Below are 21,460 nucleotides of genomic sequence, written 5' to 3' on the forward strand. Positions count from 1 at the left end.
GATTTAAAAGCTCAAAAGTCCATAAGATATCTTCTGGCAATTAGAAGGCATAAATTGGCATTCCTGGCACTTCAAAGTCATTGCCCACCTCCATCAATCACACAAACGAATAACTCCACCAGAATGCTGTATTCTCTTCAGATAATTGCATACTTCCAAGCAACAAACAATGCCCGTAAGACACCTCACTATCTCCGAAATGGGCTGGGAAATGGAAAGTGGCTGGAATTTGAAAATGGCATTTCAATCGAAATCAATCAACCGAACACCACACACACACACCCAACAGAACACGAACGTAAAACCCAACCACCCCGGACGTCACAATCATTTTACGCTTCATTAGCCGCGTGTGGCAATTTTGCGATTTGCTAATGCTGGACACAGGCGACAGGCAAGCAAGCAAATTTGCACGCGAACGCTAGGAGAAGGCGCCGTACACACACACACACACACACAGAGGGCAGGCAGCAGCTACAAAAGCGTGCTGAGGTCATCCGAAATACATTTGCCATTTCAAGCGGGACGCCCAGTCGTCCGTTAACGGTCCTTTCACTTCGGTTCTGAAGAACGGCCGGTGAAGCGATTATAGTGTGGAGAAGTTGGAGGCATCTATCTCCGAGTCCGGCGCACACTCCCGCGCCACACGCGGCTTGTGCCCTTTTTCCTACAATTGCCGGTAATTTCAGCGGATGAAAATTGATTGAATTTGTCCGGAATTGATTGAGGAAGCTAGTCTCCTTCTTTTCTCGGAAATTCCCATTCCTTGGATCGCATCTCAGACGGGAAGATGATCCCATCTCGGAGTTTGGGAATTGCGAAACAAAGAAAGCTAACTCAAAAAAATGGTTGGTTCCGTCAACGAACTTCGGGATGGGGATCCGGATGGTAGCAGCAACGAATCGAAATAGGTAGCTAATTGGAAATAGGGAAAGACAATCCCAAAGTGTTTGTAGTTTGCTGAGAAGCTAATTGCTTGCAAAACCAGTCTAAGCGTAGATCTCTTTAAACTTGCTCAAACAGTTCTCCAAGAGTGTTGGGGCGAGTACACACGCACACCAGGGCAGTAGAGTAGGAGGATTCCACAATGACCCAGAGCGACTGCTTCCCCACTACTCTACACCCTATCTAAGACCGGTCTCGCTAGGTTCTCTTTTTACATAACAATCGTTTATACCTTTTTAGAGACTCGGACCTGCCCCGCTGGCAAACTCGTTGATCCACGGATTCTAGCCACCAGCAGGACACACGGCTGCTGATCGCATCGGGTGGGTTGATGCTACCCGAGGACACATCCACCATAAGGTCGTAGGTTTGTTGAGGCCTACGCGGAGCGAAACTCTCAAAAGCCAGTGATGCAAGTTCTATCAAACATCTCGATTAATGATGAAAAATATCGAGCTTTTTTGTACCACAAAACACAAGCGAGCACGTCCTATTATATCTCCCTAAAAGAAAAAAAACAAAGCCTAAAAAAGAATACGAAAAATGGAATGGCAAAAAAGTTGCCGGATTCTCGGGCGACGTCTTCGTCCACCCGTATCTGGTAACAAGAGAGATCTGTTGGCTGGCACTCTTGAGCACATTCCGGTTGTTGATTCTGCTGTCGGCATTAAAGATGCTTAGTTTTCATACCGTAGTCTCGGACAGCTGTTGGGAACATGACAGTGTAGACCGACCGTAGTACACTTAACATTCTGGACACGGAATATAATTGATGACGGCAGCTAAAGCCGTCCTGGTGAATGAAGGATAAAAATGAGATAAAGGAAGCGTTGAAGTTGAAGCTATTTTCGACTATATAGATGAACACAATCTTCACAGAAGGACTTGTAACTTGAAATGAAACTTTCACCATTGAACGATATCTTCCCAGAAGGCGAAAATAACCTTTGCAACATTGAACAAAAAATACTAAATTCATGCTGAACCCGAAACACGCTAATCGAGCAATGATATCTTGATTTGAAGGGAACACAATAATCGCTTCCTTCCAGGTATTGATCCTACTTCTGACGCAAAAACAACCCTGAAACATTTCAACTATCTGATGACATTCATGATACACTTGTAATACAAACTTCATCACATACATATCTTCACCCCGTCCCAAAGCGAAGACGACGATGACGGAGAAACCGACTAGAGCCAAACGAGCAAAAATGCAGATGATCCATCGCTTCTTGCAACAAGATTTAACGACACCGTTTAGACCGCCGTAAAACCCCCCATTCCCGTAAAACACTCATTTATATTAGCACCGTATCAGTGTCAAATTACTTTGCTGTGCACCACCACCATGTCAGCCAGCCAGCCACCACAGTTTGCGTGCTGTCTGCGCAACTGGTTTCTTGGGTCCTGGGGTTTGCCATTTCAGGTTGGTCGTCTCACGCGATTTAATGTCGATTTTTTTGCTTTTTTGGCATTCCATCGGGTCGGGAGAATTTCAATCGATTCAGTTCATCTGTACGAGCACCTCGAGCTCGTAGCAGAATTAGGAAACACACCCGAAATGAATAATGGGCATTAGTAGTTCCTACTGTATTATAGTTTTTGCATGCACAGAATAACACTTCCCGCGTGAGGGTGACGGAATCTCGCCATCATCGCAGCTTCTTCATAACTAATGCTTGTCTGCTATTGTCATTGCATGCATCAGAGCAAATCGATCGTACTGGTTTCAGTACCAACCATTTACCAATGTTGCTTCCAAAGAGTCACAACATTGAGGGGACCTCGAAAAGAAATACGAATAAAACGAACCTAAAAAGCACTCCACCATTTGAACTTCACGCCCGGTCCCAATGTCGCCGGATTGTGTAGGATGGGAAAGGGAAGCAGCCCAGGTTGCATGTGGAGAGAGCCCAGCCCAGTGATGGATATGCAAAATGTAGCCCGCTACACATTGCCAACAAGCCTCGGCGTGTACAAACGCTGAAACGATCGATAAAATACTATTTTTGGGGGGCATTTGCGCTAGAGCAATGTGGATGGGAAACGGCGAGTTCTGTACGACACATTGTACATGACATACGAAATTGATTCCACATTGGTGGTGCTGGTGGTTGTGCCCGTACTTTATGAATAATTTATTTGGTGGGGGAGAATTCACGCTAAACATAACAATTTATTGCCATTTCTGACCGCCATCGCAATTAATAGGCTTTCAAAATCGGATTCAAACAAAGGGTGTCATTTACTTTGTTTTCAAAGATGTTTAATAAGAGACTGCTGCAGCGGTATTCCTTTATTTTTTAATCGACTTTGATTATTTTTGTACTGCATTCCCTTCCGTTGCATATTAAAACTTTACAGACACTCAAGCTCCATTCTCCAGCCACCCACTGCAACGCATAGCAAAGCTCGGGGGTAGGTCGGTCCTGACTGCATAAACGGCAATTCCTCATGAAACGCAAAACCACCCCCTCACCCTCGCGCAATGCCATAATACAAACGCAGCATACTACGCAGCATATTACACACTGCTGGAGTGTCTGGAGGGAGGGGGAGTCTGCGGCCGCACCAAAAGGGGGCGAAAATGCTGAGGCTGTCGTCTTGGCTGCTGTCAGCAAAACAGAAATTTCAACAACGAAACCAGCAACAAAAAAGTACGTACGTCAATGTGGCAAAGGCAAAGAATGAAACCATTAAAGGTTTACGTCTTTACCCGCTCTCCCTAGAAAAGCATAGCGTGTTTTGGGGTTGAGATGAAGTTTCGAACATTCACGTACGTTTGGGCGTTTGATGTATGCCCAGCCGTTTTGAGGCGATGTTTCTTTTCAACCGATGAAGGTTTACAAACAAAAAAGACGACCAAAAATCCTCCTCCAGCCTCTCTTGTCACATTTTCTACTAAATTTTACTTACTTGTTTTGATGGCGATAATCGGCAAGAACTCCTCCGGATGTTGAAAAATCTCCTTCAAACTCGAATTACACCGATTTTGTTGTGTTTTCAACCCTAACACACCATCAAACACAGATCAGAACACTTTTGTCGGCACCTTTCCTTTAATTTTTCACCTGAAACGGATCGCACTGTAATATAAAATCAGAAAAGAACGCACTATTAGCAATGTTGCTGTGAAATTTATAATTAAAAATCATTTTTCTGTCACTTTTTTCTTCGTTTTTTATACTCTTTTTCGAATGGCTTTTAACATTGTTTCAGGATTAGCACTGATTGCAAATATGAACGTGGCAAAATCAAGGGCCATTCACTCACACATTCAAAAACCCGTTCGTCCAACCACTTTCAGCAAAAATGATTAAAATTTCCTATCACCACGAACAGCGAGGGATTTTTTTCTCTTCACAACACACACACACGCAAACACCTTCTGGGCGTCACTTTTCCGGGCAGGAATTTTCCTGTTCGCTTCGGAAAAAAGGTACTACTAGCACACAGCGCGGCGGGTCTGTATCCTTCGCACACCGCACAGGGAAGCCGGAAGCCTTCTGAGGATGAGTTATTTGCGCTATTATTTCCATTTCCCCAAATACGCTCGCGTCGTGTGTCTCTTGCCGCTCTAATGCTCATTCCTAACGCTCCTGACTCTCGCCGTTTAACTCTCTCGGGCGAACAGAACCACGGAAACGGGGCACCACTCTGTAGCTGTTGACCTCACCCATGGGCGAGAAAGAGTGAGCGAACATGTGTACTGGGCAAAGGACATGCACACTTCCTGGAACGGGAAGCCGGCCGCGACGGCCCCACAACGGTGGGTGGTTGGGTGTGTGATGGAGTTGGTTTTTTAAAAAGACAGTAGCCAAACCACCAGTAACAACTGGCCAGCGTGCATGTGCAATTATTTTCCAGCCTTTTGATAGCGTTCGGTCACGCAAGAGAGCTGTCGGAAAGTGACGCAATTTAGGAATTAAAAACATAGGAAACATTCCCAATTCAGCACTGGGGGGGTTTTTTGTTGCGGGACGGAGGTTGCTGCACTTGCAACATCGCAACACGCCCTACTACAAGGACGAAAGCGACAACCTTTCCTGCAGAGAGCGAGCGAAGGAGCGTTTACGAGCGAGCAAAAACAAACCAACGCACAGAGCAAAAGCAACAGAAACAGAATGCAAGGAAAATCACACACACACACAGTACTCTTTCCCGAAGATAGCATCATCGTCACCTTATCTAATCGCTCAAATCGTTTCCTAGCGAATGTCGATAAAACAAACCGATCAGGTCCGCGCTCCCACCACACAATCAACCTACAAAAACACTCCCTCAAGTGCCGCGGAAGAACTCCAGCAACACACACACACACCTACGCTCGCTGGGCTGGCCCGTACACACCGTGCCGTCGATTGGCAAAAGCAGTCAAACACCGACACACCCGGCGACACAGCAAGCCGACACGCGTTCACAGTGGCAGGAAGTTTGCAGCAAACTGAGCAGCAGCAGCAGCAGCGGCCGTTGCGAAAAGACGCGCGCGCGGAGTTTCACGCAAAAGGTTGCCCACCAGAACCGGAGTGTCCTCCGAGAGGGTGGCCCTGCGCTCTGTGTGTTTATGCTCCCGGGCCTCTCTCTCTCTCGCTCGGAGTTTCGGTGTGTTTTCTCCGGAGTGAGGACGCGCCCGAGAACAACCCACGCTGTTTCTTGCCAACACACACACCCAACAGCTGCTAATCCAAAATGATCCCTGTTTGCACAAAATGCTACAACAGGATCTTCTTCACTTCCGGATCAGGATTTCCGGAGGAATGAACGAACAAAACAAATGCGAACCTCACACCAAGAAACAAACGGTTTCCAGCCAGCAGGAAACTTCAGGGATTGAGCATTTTAACAAGCCCTCCCATGTGTATGGTGGGTGCCACCACCAAGAGCGTTGCAAAACAGTCTCTTTTCCGCTTTTTAAAACGCATGCGCCGCATTTTACACCGTCGCTCCAGTGGCAACGAGAGCTATCGAGGGGCATTTTTGCTCTTTGCTTTTCTTCTTTTTAGTCCACGGTAAATGACACTGGTAAAGCACTGCTTCCGTTTCCTGCCGGCAGGAGGATGTTGCTCCCATCGCACACAGCGCAGAATAAAGCATTAAAGCTGTTAACGCGTCCAACACGGGGACCTCTTCTCTTCATGGAAATGTCATCATCAGGGAAAGTCTGATTTGATATTTTGTTCACATCAAATGATGCAATTTTAGTAGAAAAACGAATGAAGAACGCAAAAGCGATACAACCTCCACAGTACAGTGCACAAGTAAAGAACCAAGATTAGAATGTACGGCCGTTCTCGGCTGTGTGTCTTATTATCACTTGCACACGCACACACACACACACACACACACACACACACATGCACGCGGCAACAGTCACGACAATCTCTCACGCATCCGGACAACATACACACACACACAACACACCCGTGATGCTGCCCCTGCGTTATTCTAAATAGTGTCAAAATCAGCTGACAGGGAAGCGCGAAAGGGCGACGACACGGATGTAGATTTTACAGCCATTCTTGATCGGTTGGAAGTTTGACTTGGAATGCGTGACCGTTTTGGATGGAAATAGTCCATACTTAAACTGATTAAGCTGTCCGAAATATTCACCGATAACACACAGTTCGATTGCCGAATTGCCTTGACGGTGTCTCTCCCAAAAACGGATATGTCACTCAGAGCTGGACCAGGAACCTACCCTCACACTGTTGCACCACACAAAAACGCAACGCTGATCCCCACAGTAACGACCCCCAAAAACTTCAACGGAGGCGTAACGATCGGCGTGAACACACACACACACACACAAAACCCTTCACACACCGTCGTCAGTCGAACACGACCGTAGTACCGCGCGGTTCAGACGTCTGGCTGCAACTGAGAGCGCGAGAGCGTGTGCCCCGTAGCCGTAGCAAGCAGCCGTAGATCGCGGACACGATCCTTCCCCACACACACAAAAGGTAGTGCACGCCATGGCTCTCCCGGCGCGGCCAGCTCGTGTGTGCGCGAGCGTGACACGCACACTTTCGCCCTCGCACACACAGAGCGCGACGGTTAGAGGAAAGATCCGAAAAGCCGTACAAAGGAACCGCGCGAGCGCACTCTCGTACTCACAACCCAGGAGGGTTGTAAGGGGGAACGGGCGATGGAACCAGTGTGGATCATTTTAATACCCCGGGTGTAGGAGATGTGATGCTCCACCAAAAACAAAAACTCGATCAAGTAGGGCCCAGCACAGGTAAAACAACAGAGCGAGCGGCCAGATCGATCTCTCACGCGCCTTCGTCATGTAACAACGGCTCACCACTCTCTCTCGCTCTCGTTTTCGATATGCCTTGAGGGAAGTGAAAAGGGCGAAAGGGTGCAGCAGGCGGTGGAGCTGCTGCTGCCACTTACACCAAGAAACGAGAACCCAGTGTGCGCCATACTAACGTGTGTTCGTTCGTTGACACGCATCAGCAGCCCCACGTTGGCCGTCTGTTGTGCTTGCAGTGTGTATACAGGCCGTGCAAAAGGGGTGATGATATTGCCCCAGCACGCACTGTGCGTGTGTGTGTATGTGTCCGGTACGTGGTACGCGTCGGCAGTTGGGTTCTAACGTGCCCGCACAATCATCGATATTGGCCCGGAGTTGCGGTGAGCTCGGCTAGGTGATGTTCTGTAACATGAAAAATTAGAATTAGAAGGTTTCTACGGGGGAACACCAAAGAAGCAGATTGTTCTGATTTACCAATCCTTGGGATTTAAGATTGGCAGACTTCTGGAAAATGCAAATAACAATTCGATATCTTCCAAATCGTGGGACATTCCCGCCTGCATCGACTTACACGAAGGACTCTATCCAACATTTGTCACATTTTCCACCCCTCAAGCAAAGGTCACAATCGATGGAAACATGCCAATGTAACTAACTATTTGTTTGACTTTCCAATACACACACACCCGCGATTAGAAGATTCTACAAAAAGAAGAAAAAGAAAAGAATTGGTCAAATGCAAGCTAATCATCTAAATTGGATCGAGGGCATTCGTGGGGCGACGTCCCAAATGGAGGCGACGCGCAGGCAATTTTTCATTCAACAACCACCCCCATCCTCTCAGCATCACCTAAAGAACGAACGTGCGTGTGTGTGTGGTCCGGGGGCCCGTGACCATTCGTGGACCACTCCAAAAGAAGGAAGAAGGCTACAATAATACGCTCACGTCATTCCAGGCGGCCTGGCTGGAAATAAAGCTTTACGAACCACACCACCCCTTAACCGATTTGTGGGCATTAAATAATAGCCCCGCAGCAGTAAACGAAATGTGTGTGTGTGTTTTAGATAAAAGATTTAGATTAAGTTCAGAGCCGTGACCGATTAATATTTCGTCGCTGGGATTGTGGGATTTGCGAAACGCGACAAACACACTTCACCCACAATTTCGGGGACAATTTGTACTGTTTTTTTTGGAAACGTTTCATTGACTTTCATCGACAAGTGAAACGCGAATCGTTCTTTTCACCCTACGATTGCAATATTTAACACAATCGAGAGATGAATATATATCCATTCACTCCCTTCCTCTCTGTCTCCAAGTTTCCTGTTCGAAGGTGATAATTACGGATGAGGAAGATGAGGCTGAATCGAACTAGGTGCTACATACTAATTAGAGCTATTCTTTTCTTTTCCTCCCATTTTTCGGCATAGTGTGTTGCGTAGTTGGCAACAAAAAAACGTTAACCTCATTCTTTTTTTTATTGCACAAGCTCTTCTTTCTGGCGTATCTTGTGTTCTCTCCTGACTTCCTGCTAAATGAAGGTGCAAAATGTTGGTCGATATTGCCTAAATCACTGCGAATTTTGTGTCACGAATCTTCAAACTCAAAGGTGCTATGTGGAATGTTTGAATACCAAAATGGTGATTGATCTATTTTCTTCTATGTTCGATGTTGATAGCAAAAAAGAACAAAAACTGAACCCCTCTAACAACTACATTTTTTAGATCGAAACGATTCGCTACTAATTAAACTAATTATTTACAGTGTGAAAATGGGCCCTTCCTTGCTTACGTGAAAAATGAAAGCTAATCATTAATGCGGCTAATTGTAGAGGGGTATAGACGAAGCGATAAACGGCAAGTAGAGGAACACAACCGGCTTCTTTTACAAATCGTGCTGTCTTCGCACATTCTCGGCGAAGGTGGGGTTGGGAGAAGTAAAAAGTTTTACCATTGTCGTACGATCAACAAAAAAGCGAAACACTGGAAGCGATGCAGCTTCGTGCTGTGAACGTCTTCATCCCAAAACACAAACTTGCGAAATTAATTGTTAGTCATCCGAACCGATAATTAATAGGTTGCCAAGGGCCACTGGTAGAGAAACTGGTGGGATATCAAAGGGAGTTCCTTGCGTTTGAACATACTTCAGTTGCAACTTTTTGGAATTAAAACTTTTAACTAACTTGCTACAACTTATAAAAGTGTTGGAGCACTTTTTTAGCCTTGATGTTGTTTCACATTAATTGCAGTGCATCATAAACTTTTAGGGTAGCTCCGAAGCCATAAAAGCCGGAAATTATAGGAAAAATAAAGCGCTGCAAGGCCGGGCGCATCCTATCGCTTGCACGAACTAACGCATTTACCTCCGATTTTTATGGCACTGCAAGGATAAGAAGAATCAATTAATATCATTAACTCAACCCACGCAACCCAGAGGCTCGAAAAGCCAAAGCACACAGCCCGGCCAAAGCATAAAAGAAAATTCCTAAGTACCCCATAGCACACCGCCGGGGTGGTGGTGTACGTGACGGGAATGGTTATTTGTGTACCTGCTGATCGTGACAAATTTCAAAATGCACTTGTCTCTGAATGCCACCTAGTACTACGGAGTGAGTGGGGAGAGTGTACATCAAATTACGCGCCCTTTTCAATGCAAAACGGGGAGTTCTAACGGATCGAGGGGGAAGGGCTGGCAGCTAGGGGGACCGCCGGTTCGGTGCATGAAGCTGCAGCATAATGCGCGTACGCCTTCGGAATACATTCATGCGCGACCGCATGGTTAAATGAGGGTGTGTTTTGTTTGTTGTTCGTTTGGTTCGAAAAATTCCAGTTTGAAAATCGGTTGACATTTCTTTTTATCATCGAACCCTGATCGCTCTCTAGCTAGAGTACGGCTCGGATTTAAAAAAAGGTCCAATAATTGGTAACAAAATCAAGCAGCTATTTCTTTGACTCGCACTTTAACGACCAAAACCCCTCCGCCGCCCGGCCAACTTCGTAATGAACTCGCGCGCGGCTACACGGTGTTCTGTCTTTGATTCGTGGTGCTTCGTGGGGGAGATGATGATGATGATGATCATGATGATCATGTGGCGGGATCGTACGCATGTTTGGTATTTTAATGATCCGTAGCGGCGTGAGGAAACAGTGGGAGTAGGGAGTGTTAGTGTGCAGTCAAGCTTCCTGTCCGGTTTTTGAAGTGGCTACATGTTTGGATTTTAGATCGTGATACACCTTAACACACACACACACCCATAGACGGGTTATCGATTTCAAGCTTCTTCCAGCCGACAATTTGAGCATCTGAAATGAGCCTTTCTTGAAATGGGGTGTGGAAGAAGCCACACAGAGAGTTAGAAAAAAACCTAAACATTGTAAGGAAAACATGAAGGTATGTTCCAAATGATAGCAATAAGTTCACGTTAATGTGATTAGCCTAAATCATCATACTCATAAGCAAAAGAGAAACTTCATCTTGCTGATTCCTCATTATCATCTGCCTCCCGACACGTGTAGGCCTTTGAGCCGTACCACCTTCCAAAATTGAGTACACAAAACAAAGAGAAACTTAAATGCATGCATCGCACACACGGTTAGGAGGACACTTTCATTGCGACAATTTCGAGACTTTATGCTATCTTCCCTTTCGATGGAAAATGAGCGCAACCAGCCAAACAAATGCTGTGGCCATGCAAAGCAAATGCTGTAAAACGAGGCTAATGTTGTCGCAACAGGCGAAAGTGAAGTGGTTTATCGTTGTTTTTAGTTTGTCTCTTCTCCTGCAACGTACCGGTGCACAGGTTTTAGCAAACTGAGGATTTACACGCACAAAGCTTGAACAATTTCTATCAATCCTAAAGCTTAAATTTGATACACGGAAATGTTATCAAATTGCTACAAACAGGATTAAACTTTTTTTTCCTTGTCTCTTCATGTTCAACCTAGCTTACCCTACCAGCAGGAATTTGCGCAATGCAATTTCCCTGTAGTCCAATTAAAGCTGCAATACGGTGGTGTCGAATTGCAATATTTTTAGCAGGATATGCTTCCACCGTAGATTTTGCCGGAACCTTCCCGAGCCCAATTTTCGAAGCGATTTTGACAACGGCCGGTTCCTTCGATCAAACATCTTGCCGCACACTCACACATGTGCAAGGAACAACACTTGTACACGTCGCTACGCAACATACGGGAAGAGGCATATTGTGGATTTCAGTGATTCCTTCCGTGAAAAAATGGTTATTATTGGACATTCAAGAAATTATTTGTAATTTGTAATGATTTAATGTACAACGAGGATACACATATTTAAGAAAAAAGGTTTTTGTATAATAATTACACATTAAGACACAAAGTGGATGGAAAGGATAATTCGCTTACCTCTAGAAAAGCTGTCGCTGAGCCTTACTCTTCCTTACTGCACACCTGGTTCCACCACAAATTCTTCACTCGCGCCGAATTTGTTAGCAACCGTACAACACAACACACACAAGCGCTATTGATTTGCTTCACCAGTTCAGAACTGCACAAGATCCGCGTTTTCGACAACTCGCACGAACATTAGCGCTCGACACGCTCCGTTTGTTTGGTCGGGTTTGCCCCTGCTTGCTTCACCAGAGCACCTTTGCTTTCTTATCGCTCTTGTTCTTTTTCTGTTCTTCACGCGGTAGATTGATAGCTACGGGCTAGGAGAGTTCGCGCACAGCCAAACCCCTTGCCAACCGTACTTTCCAGAACGATCAGGAACAATCTTGTTCCGGTCGAGCGACTCACGTGAATGCAGCAAAGGATACACCAGCTGGAAATGCAGAAAGGTCGATCCTTTTTCGATGTCTACTTTGAGCGGGTCTTTTCAGCGCATTTCCAAGTCCTTTTGTTTATGCCGGCTAGTTCGCACACCAGAAGCGACGGTTGAACAACGGTCAAAATTTAAACTTATGCAGAGGTTTTAGTTCGTTTTTTGCTTTGTATTTATGATTTATTGAGCTATTTGAGAGAGAAAAAATTGGAATCATAATAAAATGAACTATAAATTGGGCTATCAGTTCCAAAAGCTTTTATTTTTCATCTTTTGATCGAACAAAATTCAATTTGTCACCGCATTTGTTTTTTGTCACGCACTGTATACGTCTATACGTGCAGGTTGAAGATTTCAACGGATATTTTTGCTATATTCGCGGATGTTTTTGATAGATTTCAACAATAATTAAGATATTTAGATATTTTAAACTTATTTAAAACTATCAATTTGAATAAAGATTGTTTAAAATGTAACAAAAAGTAAGATAAAACTATCACAAATAAATATACATTCCTACCCCTCGTAAAGACCGGCATTCCAGTAGTTTTCACAATTTTTCCACACAAACTTGCGGTTGAAGTCTTTGCAACACTTTTGCATACATTCCGCACGAACAAAAATCTAAAAAAATCGCCCTTTCCATCAAAACGTTTAATTTATTTCTCTGCCCTCAGCTACAGCTGACATTGCGGAGTACGTCAAGCCGCTGATAATTTGTTTACCTTCGTCGCTGCCAGAAGAATTATTACACAACCCACAAAGGGCCCGTGTTTTTCGTCGGTGTGCATCGTCGCTGCAGTTTAAAGGCCGCACGGTATTTCACTTGCATCGCATCTCCCCGCCCGCAAAGCGCACCTACCAGGATGCCGGAAGCCAACCTGCCGATCGTGAACACGCTGCGCCTGCGGCCACTGACGAAGGAAAACATCCTCTACTACTACTTTCCGCTGAAGGGCATGCTCAGCTATGCGGCACTGTCCGTCAACGTAATGAACCCTTCGATTGCGATCAAGTAAGCAAAATCTTCTCCCCCTTGTGGTTTGTGTGGTCTTTTTAACGCGCTCGTTCCGGTTTTTCTTCCACAGACTGCTACCAAAGCGTGACGTGACCAACTTCCTGTTGCTCCACACCGTCCTCGGCACGACGCTGTTCATGTACAGCCGGCCGCACCTGAAGGCGGTGCCATCGAACAAACGGGTGGCGTACAGCATTTGTGGCTCGGTGCTGTTCAGCTTCGGCTCGGTGCTGGTGTGGGCCGTCATCCGGTCGGCCGTGCCGCGCAACCAGGGCCTTGCCACCGTGCTCGGCCTGTCGTCCGGTCTGCTGATGGCCAAGCTGGGCTACGACTACATGGACAACAACGACAGTCTAGCGGTAGCGAAGAAGAACTAAGCCACGGGAAGGGTTTCGTTTAATTTCACCGCGCCCCCAACAACTATTGAGTCATTTACATCGCAGACCCTTTGCCATTGCCGGGCAGGAGAAGGAAGGCTGCAATCGGAAAATGTGGCAGCAATTGTGCGCTGCGGTTTGATTTAGTTGAAACATTCGGCAAAATACACCAAGATTGTTGCTATTTCTATTACCTTACAAGGGTGAGAGAGAGTTATTAGTTTTACGTGGATTGAGAATGAAAGTGCATTCATGTTGGTGGGCTATTTTTGCATTTTTGGTTTTCCTATTTCCGTCATCGCGCGATGGCGAAGAAAAGGGACAAAACAAAAACCCACGAGAAAGTACGCAGCCAAACGAGCAATCGCGAGCTGTCAAATGTACAAAGAAGAAGAAGAAGACAGCGCGAAGTAAAAGCAGAAGCAGCGGATTGTAAACAAAGCATCCTCAAAGGGGAATCGCAATTTCGTCGCAACTTGCACCCTAAAAACGCTTCAAAATGGGTAAAAAACAGCATCAGAAGGATAAAATGTAAGTGGAATGTCATTTTTACATGCTTTTCCGTGTATTGAACGTGTTGCTGTTCTTGTAGGTACCTGACGTACACCGAGTGGTCCGAGTTTTACGGCGGCCACAAACCAGACTCGGTGGAGAATGAGCAGATCAAGTTTAAGCGACTGCCGTTCGACCACTGCTGTCTCTCGATGGTGCCGTTCGAGCATCCGTACTGCGACAAAGACGGGAACGTGTTTGAGCTGGCGGCGATTGTAGAGTTTTTGAAGCGGTTCAAGGTCAATCCCGTTACTGGCAGCCCGCTGGATGGCAAATCGTTGATCAAGCTTAACTTTACCAAGAACCACGAGGGACAGTACCACTGTCCGACGCTGTTTAAACCGTTCACCAAAAACTCTCACATCGTGGCGAACGGAAAGACGGGCAACGTGTTCTCCTGGGAAGCGATCGAACAGCTCAACGTTAAGGCCAAGAACTGGAAGGATCTGGTGGACGATACGCCGTTTCTGCGCAAGGATCTGATCACCATCCAGGATCCGGGCAATCTGGACAAGTTCAACATAACCACCTTCCACCACATCAAGAAGAACCTGCGCGTCCTCACGGAGGAAGAGCTGGCCGAGCGAAAGGATCCACAGGGCCGGCTGAAAACAATCTCCGCCGAAACGAAGGACATTCTGACGCAGCTGGAAAAGGACTACAAAGCACCGGAAGAGCAGCAGGAAGAGCGGCAGGTTGCGGACAAGTTCAATGCAGCTCACTACTCAACCGGGGCCGTGGCGGCTTCCTTTACCTCTACTGCGATGGTGCCGGTGTCGAACCATGAGGCAGCAATAATCGACGATGACATCGTGCGGTACGAGCGGGTCAAGAAGAAGGGCTACGTGCGGCTGCTGACCAACTTTGGTGCCCTAAACCTCGAGCTGTACTGTGAGCAGGTGCCGAAGACGTGCGAAAACTTCCTGAAGCACTGCCAAAGCGGGTACTACAACGGGTGTCTGTTTCACCGGTCGATCCGCAACTTTATGATCCAGGGCGGTGATCCTACCGGGGTCGGGAATGGAGGCACGTCCGCTTGGGGAAAAAAGTTTGCGGACGAAATCAAACCAAACCTATCGCACGCTGGCAGGGGCATACTGTCGATGGCCAACTCGGGACCAAACACGAACGGATCACAATTGTAAGTAGAGGGAAAACCGTTAAAAGTAGCAACATGATTTCACTTTCCTTTTCAATGTGTTTCTCAGCTTCATTACCTATCGATCGTGCAAACATCTGGACGGAAAGCATACAATATTCGGCAAACTGGTCGGAGGGCTGGAAGTGCTGACCGAGATGGAACGCGTCGAAGTGGACAATCGAGACCGTCCCATCGAGAACATCTTCATCCAGCGGGCGCAAGTGTTTGTCGATCCGTTCCAGGAGGTGGACGAACAGCTTGCCAAGGAGCGGGCGGAAGAGCTGGAGCGCATACAGCGGGAGGCGGAAGCTAAGCGTGACAAAACGGCGGGCAAAAAGTCCTCCCAACCGCTAAAGGTGTTCCGGTCCGGTGTGGGCAAGTATCTGGATACGAGCGTGACCAAAGTGCTGCCGGCACAGGCGTCAGGGGAAACTCCCGGCACGAGTGGCACGACCAACGATGCATTGAAAGCGAAGAAACGTAAAGTAGCAAGTAGTGATGGTTTCGGTAATTTTAGCTCGTGGTGATTTTAGAACAAATAAATTATATAACATTAAGCGTTTATTAAAGACTACCCGCCAAATGGTTTAGCTACTCTTGTCCGACTCATCACCAAATTCACGCTCTTTCCAAGCCTTTTTCTTTGCCTGCAGCTTTTGCTTGCGTCTCGCCGTTTCCGTCTGCTTCTTCGCTTCGATTCGCTGGAGTTGCGCCTCCACCGACTGATCGCCATTGTACAGTTGGTCCAGCTTGCCGATCAGCATCTTGCGCGCTTCGCGACGATTCTCAAACAGCGACCGGGTTGTGTGGCACTGCACGACGATTCCGGTCGGTTTGTGCGTCAGTACCACCTTGTTGTTGGTCTTGGCAACTGCCTGTCCACCCGGTCCACTGCCCCGCACGAACGATTCCTCCAGATCTTCATCGCGCAGCACCGGTACCCGGCTGTGGTCGACGACTTTCGAGAGGCATCGTCGCCATGGGGATGCGGAAAGAGCCTTCCACTGTGCGGTCGATTCAAGAGCGGCACATCGCAGCAGGCCGAGCATGTTATATCACCCGGGCCCGATCGAGTAGAGCGCGTCCTCGCTGAAAGTATAATCGAATTCACGGTGACACGGTGCAAAAACGGGACAGTGGCGTCGGCGTTACCTTGTAGCAGAACTCAATCTCTTTCGGGTCGGTCAGTGACGCCGACTGACGAAATTCGCGCCTAATGCGGTTGAGAAAGTAGTCCTGGTCGGTGTGCTGCAGCTGGGCGCCGTACCGAAGTAAATCGCGATATAACGAAAGCACCAGCCGCTTGGTCGAGGCCGGTACTACGTTCATTTTATATTAGGATTGTGGTGTTACACAAAACACACGCGTCCCTTCCGCAAACACTGTGTGAAACGTAGATTTCCCTTTCCGAACCCCCTTTCTCAAACGCGCGTTGTTTTGTGTGCTGTTCGGAGAATGACGTTTCTGTCATTTCGTAATTAACAGAAAAAAATGGCAGTTACGAACGTTAGAAGAAGAAAAAGAAGAAGAGCCAAAACCGACGCCAACCCATGAACCGTACATGAATCTTCCTGTTTTGAAGGCGTCACTTTTTTGCGGTGGAATCGAATCGAACGGAAAGAGTTCTTATGGAAAATGATTTGGTGGTCCTGAAAAGGACCGTTTTTTTGTTCAAACTGCTGCAGTGGTATGATATGCTGGTATGGTGAATTTAAGCACGCTCTCCACGGATACGGCGAGCCAGCTGGATGTCCTTGGGCATGATGGTGACGCGCTTGGCGTGGATGGCGCACAAATTGGTGTCTTCGAAAAGACCAACCAAGTACGCCTCACTGGCTTCCTGCAGCGCGGCCACAGCGGCACTCTGGAAGCGCAGATCGGTCTTGAAATCCTGCGCAATCTCACGCACCAAGCGCTGGAACGGCAGCTTGCGGATCAGCAACTCGGTCGACTTCTGGTAGCGTCGGATTTCACGCAGAGCGACCGTTCCCGGACGATAGCGATGCGGCTTCTTCACTCCACCGGTCGAGGGAGCGCTCTTGCGAGCGGCCTTCGTGGCCAGCTGCTTGCGGGGAGCCTTTCCTCCGGTGGACTTACGGGCAGTCTGCTTGGTACGGGCCATCGTAGACACTGGCTGAGTTGCTGGATAAGTTGTTCTCGAGAAACGTTAGACGCTATGCGAAATGTTAGAAAAATATTAGACGAATGAATGAAAGTTTGGAATCGCGTCTTTTATACCTACAGACACAACCGCATGCGGTGTGAGTGTGTTAGTGAGATCACTATGCCTGAGCATTGGTGTGAAAGGGAGAGTGCATGTTTCTGATCTGCTCACGCATTTCCAATTGGAATCGTTTGTTTGGGTAGAATGATGGGAGAAAGAAAGAACTGCATGCGGCATGAACCGACGTAAATGTATTTACGGTAATGCACTTTTAGGGTAACAAATGAATAGTTGGAACATTTTGGGCTTGTTCTACAACGCATTATGGGCATGCATTTTTTTAATTGTAGAAAATTAACGATTTTAACATATATGTTCAAACAATATTGAGAATATTGCTGCTAATTGTTAAGAAACACATTTCAAGAATTTCATAGTAATTTTCACACAGCAATTTTCTCTAACAAATGTTCGTGTAAGATCTAATTTTAGGTTATATTTGAAAATTATTAGGAAGTTTAAGCAAAGGCAGTATAGAAGGAGTGAATGTTGGCTAATATAAATCTCATATAATTTGCAAGTAATTCTGTCTATTCACGGCGTTCTCTCTCTTATCTCTTTCTAGACAAAAAAAGGAAAATTTCCACTTCATGGCGTTTTGTAGAACTCGTATAGTGCTGGGTATTCAAAACGCGTCCAACAAGGACGCTCTTCCTAACATGTTATTTTCATAATTTTATTCCCATTATTTTCTATAATTAAATTTATTATTGATTCTTATTTTCGCATTCCCGCTTAGAAGGATAAATGAAAAGAAGCCTATTGCACAGTTTTCATGGCGATTTATAGTTTTAGAAAATTGATATCTGGATCGCAAAGTAGGACGAGCGGCCGGACTCTGAAATGAATTTCGTAATAGTTTCCGATTTTCAATATACACCACCTATGTGTGACTCGTAAAATGAATCCCGGTGAAATGAGTATGCTTAAATAAACCGAGCTTGTAATGGCTTACGCCAGCATCAAACCTTACATCGTTTGCAATTGATGTGATGTTGATCTATGATGTTACCAAATAAAGAGGGAAGTGCTGTCTAAAGCGGGAAGTTGCTAGAAAAGATGAAATTTAAGAGGGTTTGCTTGAAACAATGAAAAGGCAGAAGATTCATGCTTAGATGTGCCTCAATATTCTGTATCATCCAGCTTTATCATATCATATTAATTCTCAGAATTTATTCTTAATTAATATCATTAGCCAAGCACACCTCAATACAGTAAACACAACAAATGTAGGGATCTTTTTAAGTCATATATTGGTACCAAAGTCCATCTCGCGTACTTTTAAAACGCCATTTGCTCATCAAACATGTTTCATCCTGTTGGACTCCTGGTGAATCCCCTCCCTTCCCACCAGTGTCATGCAATAGACCATGACCGATGGTGGCTGTACAGTTAACAATCAACAATCGAGCACACATTGCCCGCTGTCTTTGGTGGTGGTGGTAAAAAGGCGCCAAAAGGGAAACGGCTCGGTGGCGTCCTTTTTGCGCAGTTCGGGACAACCGACGGGAGGGAGAAAGTACGCACCGGAACATTGTGGAAATTTCCATTGATTCAAGAAAGGCATGCAGGTTAGGTTTGTTTATATTACTCTTTTATTAAACGTTAAACGATACAAAGTTGTCATTTTTTGTATGGGGTTTTTACACAAAGTCAAGAATGCATTCTGAATATTTCCTCTCACTCTCTGTGTGTGTGTGCGCCGTGGTCACGTACACATCAATGCATGTAGAAGAAGAAGCATGTAGCGCTGTTGCTATCCTAGAGGCTTATTGCTATGGTGTCACACCGTCGCCTAAGTAGGCTTAGGCACGCTCGCCACGGATACGGCGGGCCAGCTGGATGTCCTTGGGCATGATGGTGACGCGCTTGGCGTGGATGGCGCACAGATTGGTGTCCTCAAACAATCCCACCAGATACGCCTCACTGGCTTCCTGCAGCGCGGCCACAGCGGCACTCTGGAAGCGCAGATCGGTCTTGAAGTCCTGCGCAATTTCACGCACCAAGCGCTGGAAGGGCAGCTTGCGGATCAGCAGCTCCGTGGACTTTTGGTAGCGACGAATTTCACGCAGTGCCACCGTTCCCGGACGGTAACGATGCGGCTTCTTGACGCCACCGGTGGACGGGGCACTCTTGCGGGCGGCCTTCGTGGCCAGCTGCTTGCGGGGAGCCTTTCCACCGGTCGACTTACGGGCGGTCTGCTTCGTACGGGCCATGGTGATTGATGCTGCGAATGCGGAGTCGGGCGGCGCTCTGGAGAAAACTGTTAACTGTACTTTTCCGGGGACAGGATTTTATAGACTGTTTTAGCCGAAAACCGGGACGGAGTGAGACCCTTCCTTTAAGGGGTAGGGTAAAATTAAACACCAAGGGAGAGCAGTGTGGGAAACGCTCTTCTGGCAGCCGGGCCCGTTCTCCCTGTTGCTGTCCCTTTCTCGTATCTAGGATTTGCTATTCAGATCAAACAAACAATCCCCTTTCGTCTTTACGCGCTTCTTGTATTGGTGCGATGGAAATTATCCTTCCTTTAGGCACACCAACACACACGCTGCAGTTGGTCACGCAGGCCAAAATTATCGAGGGTCAAGATGGGAAAGGTACACCACACATTGCAAGGAGCATGCGACGGAGAAGTGGGGTTGAAGGTAATTGGGAAAGGATTTCGGTACCCCCTCTTGGGGTGGGTAAAAATATGTTTTAAAAACATTTGCTGGAGGGTAAAAATGCTCATCCAAGTAGGCTCGTTCCCCCTCGTTCACCAATACTAGTGCAAATTATGGGATTGCTGTTTTTGGGGCGATCCCCTTGTCGATTCCAATAGGAAATTTGCGTTCAAGGCCATTTGCAGACAACGGGGTACAGTTGTGTTAAAAGCGATTCCCCCGTGCCATATGAGTATGTGTGTTGCATGGTGGGTTCTTTGCCGTCGGCTGTAATGAGAACGATGTGTTGGTGGTTTTGACGCTTATTTCGCTCAAATTGCATGTAAATGGAACCTATTGTTAATGAAAATAACAGACGGTCGTGATCGTGAGAAAGGTGGAATTGCAAAAAACTTTAATTCTACCCAAACTGAATATGGTCTGAGTTAAAGGTCGTAAGTCATTGGAATGTGTATTTAAATAGATTTTTATTGACATCGGAATATGGTTGTGATATCGAACGGATCCCCTGCAAATGCATCCTACCCACCGTATCATTCAACGGTCTGTTCAAACACGGCCACAAGTTGCATTAATTCGTTCATGAGCAGCGCTGACGGTGAATCGTACAACATGGCTGTATAAACGGCAGCGCGCATTTTGACATTTTTCTGCATCAGCTGCGCCATCGCCTACCATTGCACTGCCTGCTCCGTTGCAAAGAGAAGCGTACAACCATCTACCTCTCCCCCTTCTCCCACCCCATCCCAAACGCAATGAAACGAAAGTAGCTCTTGAGAAATGCATCTCGTCGCCCTGATAAGGGCGTTTTGTGTCGTAGCGAGGTTTCGGGTGTCGTAGGCCTGTTTTCCAAAGCGTTCGTGTCCATAGAGATGTATATCCCACGCAGAGTCCGCACACCCCAGCTTAAGCCTTCTTCTCCGTCTTCTTGGGCAGCAGCACGGCCTGGATGTTGGGCAGCACGCCGCCCTGGGCGATGGTCACCCCGGACAGCAGCTTGTTCAGCTCCTCGTCGTTGCGGATGGCCAGCTGCAGATGGCGCGGGATGATGCGCGTCTTCTTGTTGTCGCGGGCCGCGTTACCCGCCAGCTCGAGCACTTCCGCCGCCAGGTACTCCATGACCGCGGCCAGATAGACGGGCGCGCCCGCTCCGACGCGCTCCGCGTAGTTGCCCTTGCGCAGCAGTCGGTGGATACGGCCGACCGGGAACTGCAGCCCGGCCCGGTTGGAGCGGGACTTTGCCTTTCCCTTCACTTTGCCTCCCTTTCCGCGTCCAGACATGATGAGAAGTTGGTGGTTAGTTAAGTTGCTTCACAAAGAGAACTTGCAAAAAGAGCCGTGTATGTCACTGCACAGCCAGACGCAGATTCCACGTTTGTATTGTTCTGAAAATACTTCGAAACTGATGCTTCAAACCAACCTGCGTTTCGCTTATATACTAGGGCGGGTTTTACGCTGCAAAAAGTAGGCGTGGCGTCGA

The 21,460-nt window shown here is 47.0% G+C and overlaps 7 protein-coding genes across 18 annotated transcripts in view; 2 read left to right on the top strand and 5 right to left on the bottom strand.

Moving 5' to 3' along the window:
• LOC120904766 (dnaJ homolog subfamily B member 6) overlaps nucleotides 1-12,062 on the bottom strand; it is a 66,586-nt gene extending 54,524 nt beyond the window's left edge. For 5 of the 12 annotated variants that reach the window (XR_005739822.1, XR_005739820.1, XR_005739821.1 and 2 more), the window contains exons 1-2: nucleotides 6,650-6,838; nucleotides 3,868-4,037 (exon numbers count right to left, since the gene is read on the bottom strand). The gene's annotated coding sequence lies outside the window, so the exon portion shown is untranslated. Of the gene's footprint in view, nucleotides 1-3,867; nucleotides 4,038-4,224; nucleotides 4,325-5,272; nucleotides 5,401-6,649; nucleotides 6,855-11,587 lie in introns of those variants that run through there. The other 7 variants (XM_040315089.1, XM_040315091.1, XM_040315099.1 and 4 more) reach the window with 7 other exon arrangements.
• Nucleotides 12,063-12,580: 518 nt separating this feature from the next.
• On the top strand, nucleotides 12,581-13,598 carry LOC120900558. The gene is made up of 2 exons (XM_040307694.1): nucleotides 12,581-13,020; nucleotides 13,094-13,598. The coding sequence occupies exons 1-2, from the start codon at nucleotides 12,872-12,874 to the stop codon at nucleotides 13,398-13,400; spliced, it is 456 nt and encodes a 151-aa protein (XP_040163628.1). The 5' UTR covers nucleotides 12,581-12,871; the 3' UTR covers nucleotides 13,401-13,598.
• Nucleotides 13,599-13,716: 118 nt separating this feature from the next.
• Nucleotides 13,717-15,667, top strand: LOC120900552 (RING-type E3 ubiquitin-protein ligase PPIL2). The gene is made up of 3 exons (XM_040307688.1): nucleotides 13,717-13,931; nucleotides 13,993-15,093; nucleotides 15,161-15,667. Exons 1-3 carry the CDS (start codon nucleotides 13,900-13,902, stop codon nucleotides 15,618-15,620), a joined length of 1,593 nt encoding a protein of 530 aa, XP_040163622.1. The 5' UTR covers nucleotides 13,717-13,899; the 3' UTR covers nucleotides 15,621-15,667.
• LOC120900557 (probable peptide chain release factor C12orf65 homolog, mitochondrial) lies at nucleotides 15,633-16,175 on the bottom strand. The gene has a single exon (XM_040307693.1). The coding sequence runs from the start codon at nucleotides 16,140-16,142 to the stop codon at nucleotides 15,681-15,683; it is 462 nt and encodes a 153-aa protein (XP_040163627.1). The 5' UTR covers nucleotides 16,143-16,175; the 3' UTR covers nucleotides 15,633-15,680.
• On the bottom strand, nucleotides 16,066-16,558 carry LOC120900562 (MIEF1 upstream open reading frame protein). Its single transcript, XM_040307701.1, has 2 exons — nucleotides 16,246-16,558; nucleotides 16,066-16,182 (listed from the first exon to the last, which is right to left on the bottom strand). The coding sequence occupies exons 1-2, from the start codon at nucleotides 16,420-16,422 to the stop codon at nucleotides 16,144-16,146; spliced, it is 216 nt and encodes a 71-aa protein (XP_040163635.1). The 5' UTR covers nucleotides 16,423-16,558; the 3' UTR covers nucleotides 16,066-16,143.
• Nucleotides 16,559-16,740: 182 nt separating this feature from the next.
• On the bottom strand, nucleotides 16,741-19,610 carry LOC120901250 (histone H3-like centromeric protein CSE4). The gene is made up of 2 exons (XM_040308951.1): nucleotides 19,125-19,610; nucleotides 16,741-17,256 (listed from the first exon to the last, which is right to left on the bottom strand). Exons 1-2 carry the CDS (start codon nucleotides 19,531-19,533, stop codon nucleotides 16,805-16,807), a joined length of 861 nt encoding a protein of 286 aa, XP_040164885.1. The 5' UTR covers nucleotides 19,534-19,610; the 3' UTR covers nucleotides 16,741-16,804.
• An 820-nt stretch (nucleotides 19,611-20,430) lies between these two features.
• On the bottom strand, nucleotides 20,431-21,401 carry LOC120900561 (histone H2A). Its single transcript, XM_040307700.1, has one exon. The coding sequence runs from the start codon at nucleotides 21,259-21,261 to the stop codon at nucleotides 20,887-20,889; it is 375 nt and encodes a 124-aa protein (XP_040163634.1). The 5' UTR covers nucleotides 21,262-21,401; the 3' UTR covers nucleotides 20,431-20,886.
• Between the last annotated feature and the right edge of the window lie 59 nt (nucleotides 21,402-21,460).

The sequence above is a fragment of the Anopheles arabiensis genome, chromosome 3, assembly GCF_016920715.1.
Source record: "Anopheles arabiensis isolate DONGOLA chromosome 3, AaraD3, whole genome shotgun sequence".
NCBI classification, from domain to species: Eukaryota; Metazoa; Arthropoda; class Insecta; order Diptera; family Culicidae; genus Anopheles; species Anopheles arabiensis.

Excerpts from the sequence above, each read along its gene's own strand:
- LOC120900558 (XM_040307694.1), top strand. The coding sequence starts at position 12,872 with ATGCCGGAAGCCAACCTGCCGATCGTGAACACGCTGCGCCTGCGGCCA. Across the intron at positions 13,021-13,093 it reads AACCCTTCGATTGCGATCAA|ACTGCTACCAAAGCGTGACG; the intron begins GTAAGCAAAATC and ends TTTCTTCCACAG.
- LOC120900552 (XM_040307688.1), top strand. The coding sequence starts at position 13,900 with ATGGGTAAAAAACAGCATCAGAAGGATAAAAT. Across the intron at positions 13,932-13,992 it reads CAGCATCAGAAGGATAAAAT|GTACCTGACGTACACCGAGT; the intron begins GTAAGTGGAATG and ends CTGTTCTTGTAG. Across the intron at positions 15,094-15,160 it reads AACACGAACGGATCACAATT|CTTCATTACCTATCGATCGT; the intron begins GTAAGTAGAGGG and ends TGTGTTTCTCAG.
- LOC120900557 (XM_040307693.1), bottom strand. The coding sequence starts at position 16,142 with ATGCTCGGCCTGCTGCGATGTGCCGCTCTTGAATCGACCGCACAGTGG.
- LOC120900562 (XM_040307701.1), bottom strand. The coding sequence starts at position 16,422 with ATGAACGTAGTACCGGCCTCGACCAAGCGGCTGGTGCTTTCGTTATAT. Across the intron at positions 16,183-16,245 it reads AGATTGAGTTCTGCTACAAG|CGAGGACGCGCTCTACTCGA; the intron begins GTAACGCCGACG and ends TTATACTTTCAG.
- LOC120901250 (XM_040308951.1), bottom strand. The coding sequence starts at position 19,533 with ATGGCCCGTACGAAGCAGACCGCCCGTAAGTCGACCGGTGGAAAGGCT. Across the intron at positions 17,257-19,124 it reads TATCCGTGGCGAGCGTGCCT|TCTCGAGAACAACTTATCCA; the intron begins AAGCCTACTTAG and ends GCGTCTAACGTT.
- LOC120900561 (XM_040307700.1), bottom strand. The coding sequence starts at position 21,261 with ATGTCTGGACGCGGAAAGGGAGGCAAAGTGAAGGGAAAGGCAAAGTCC.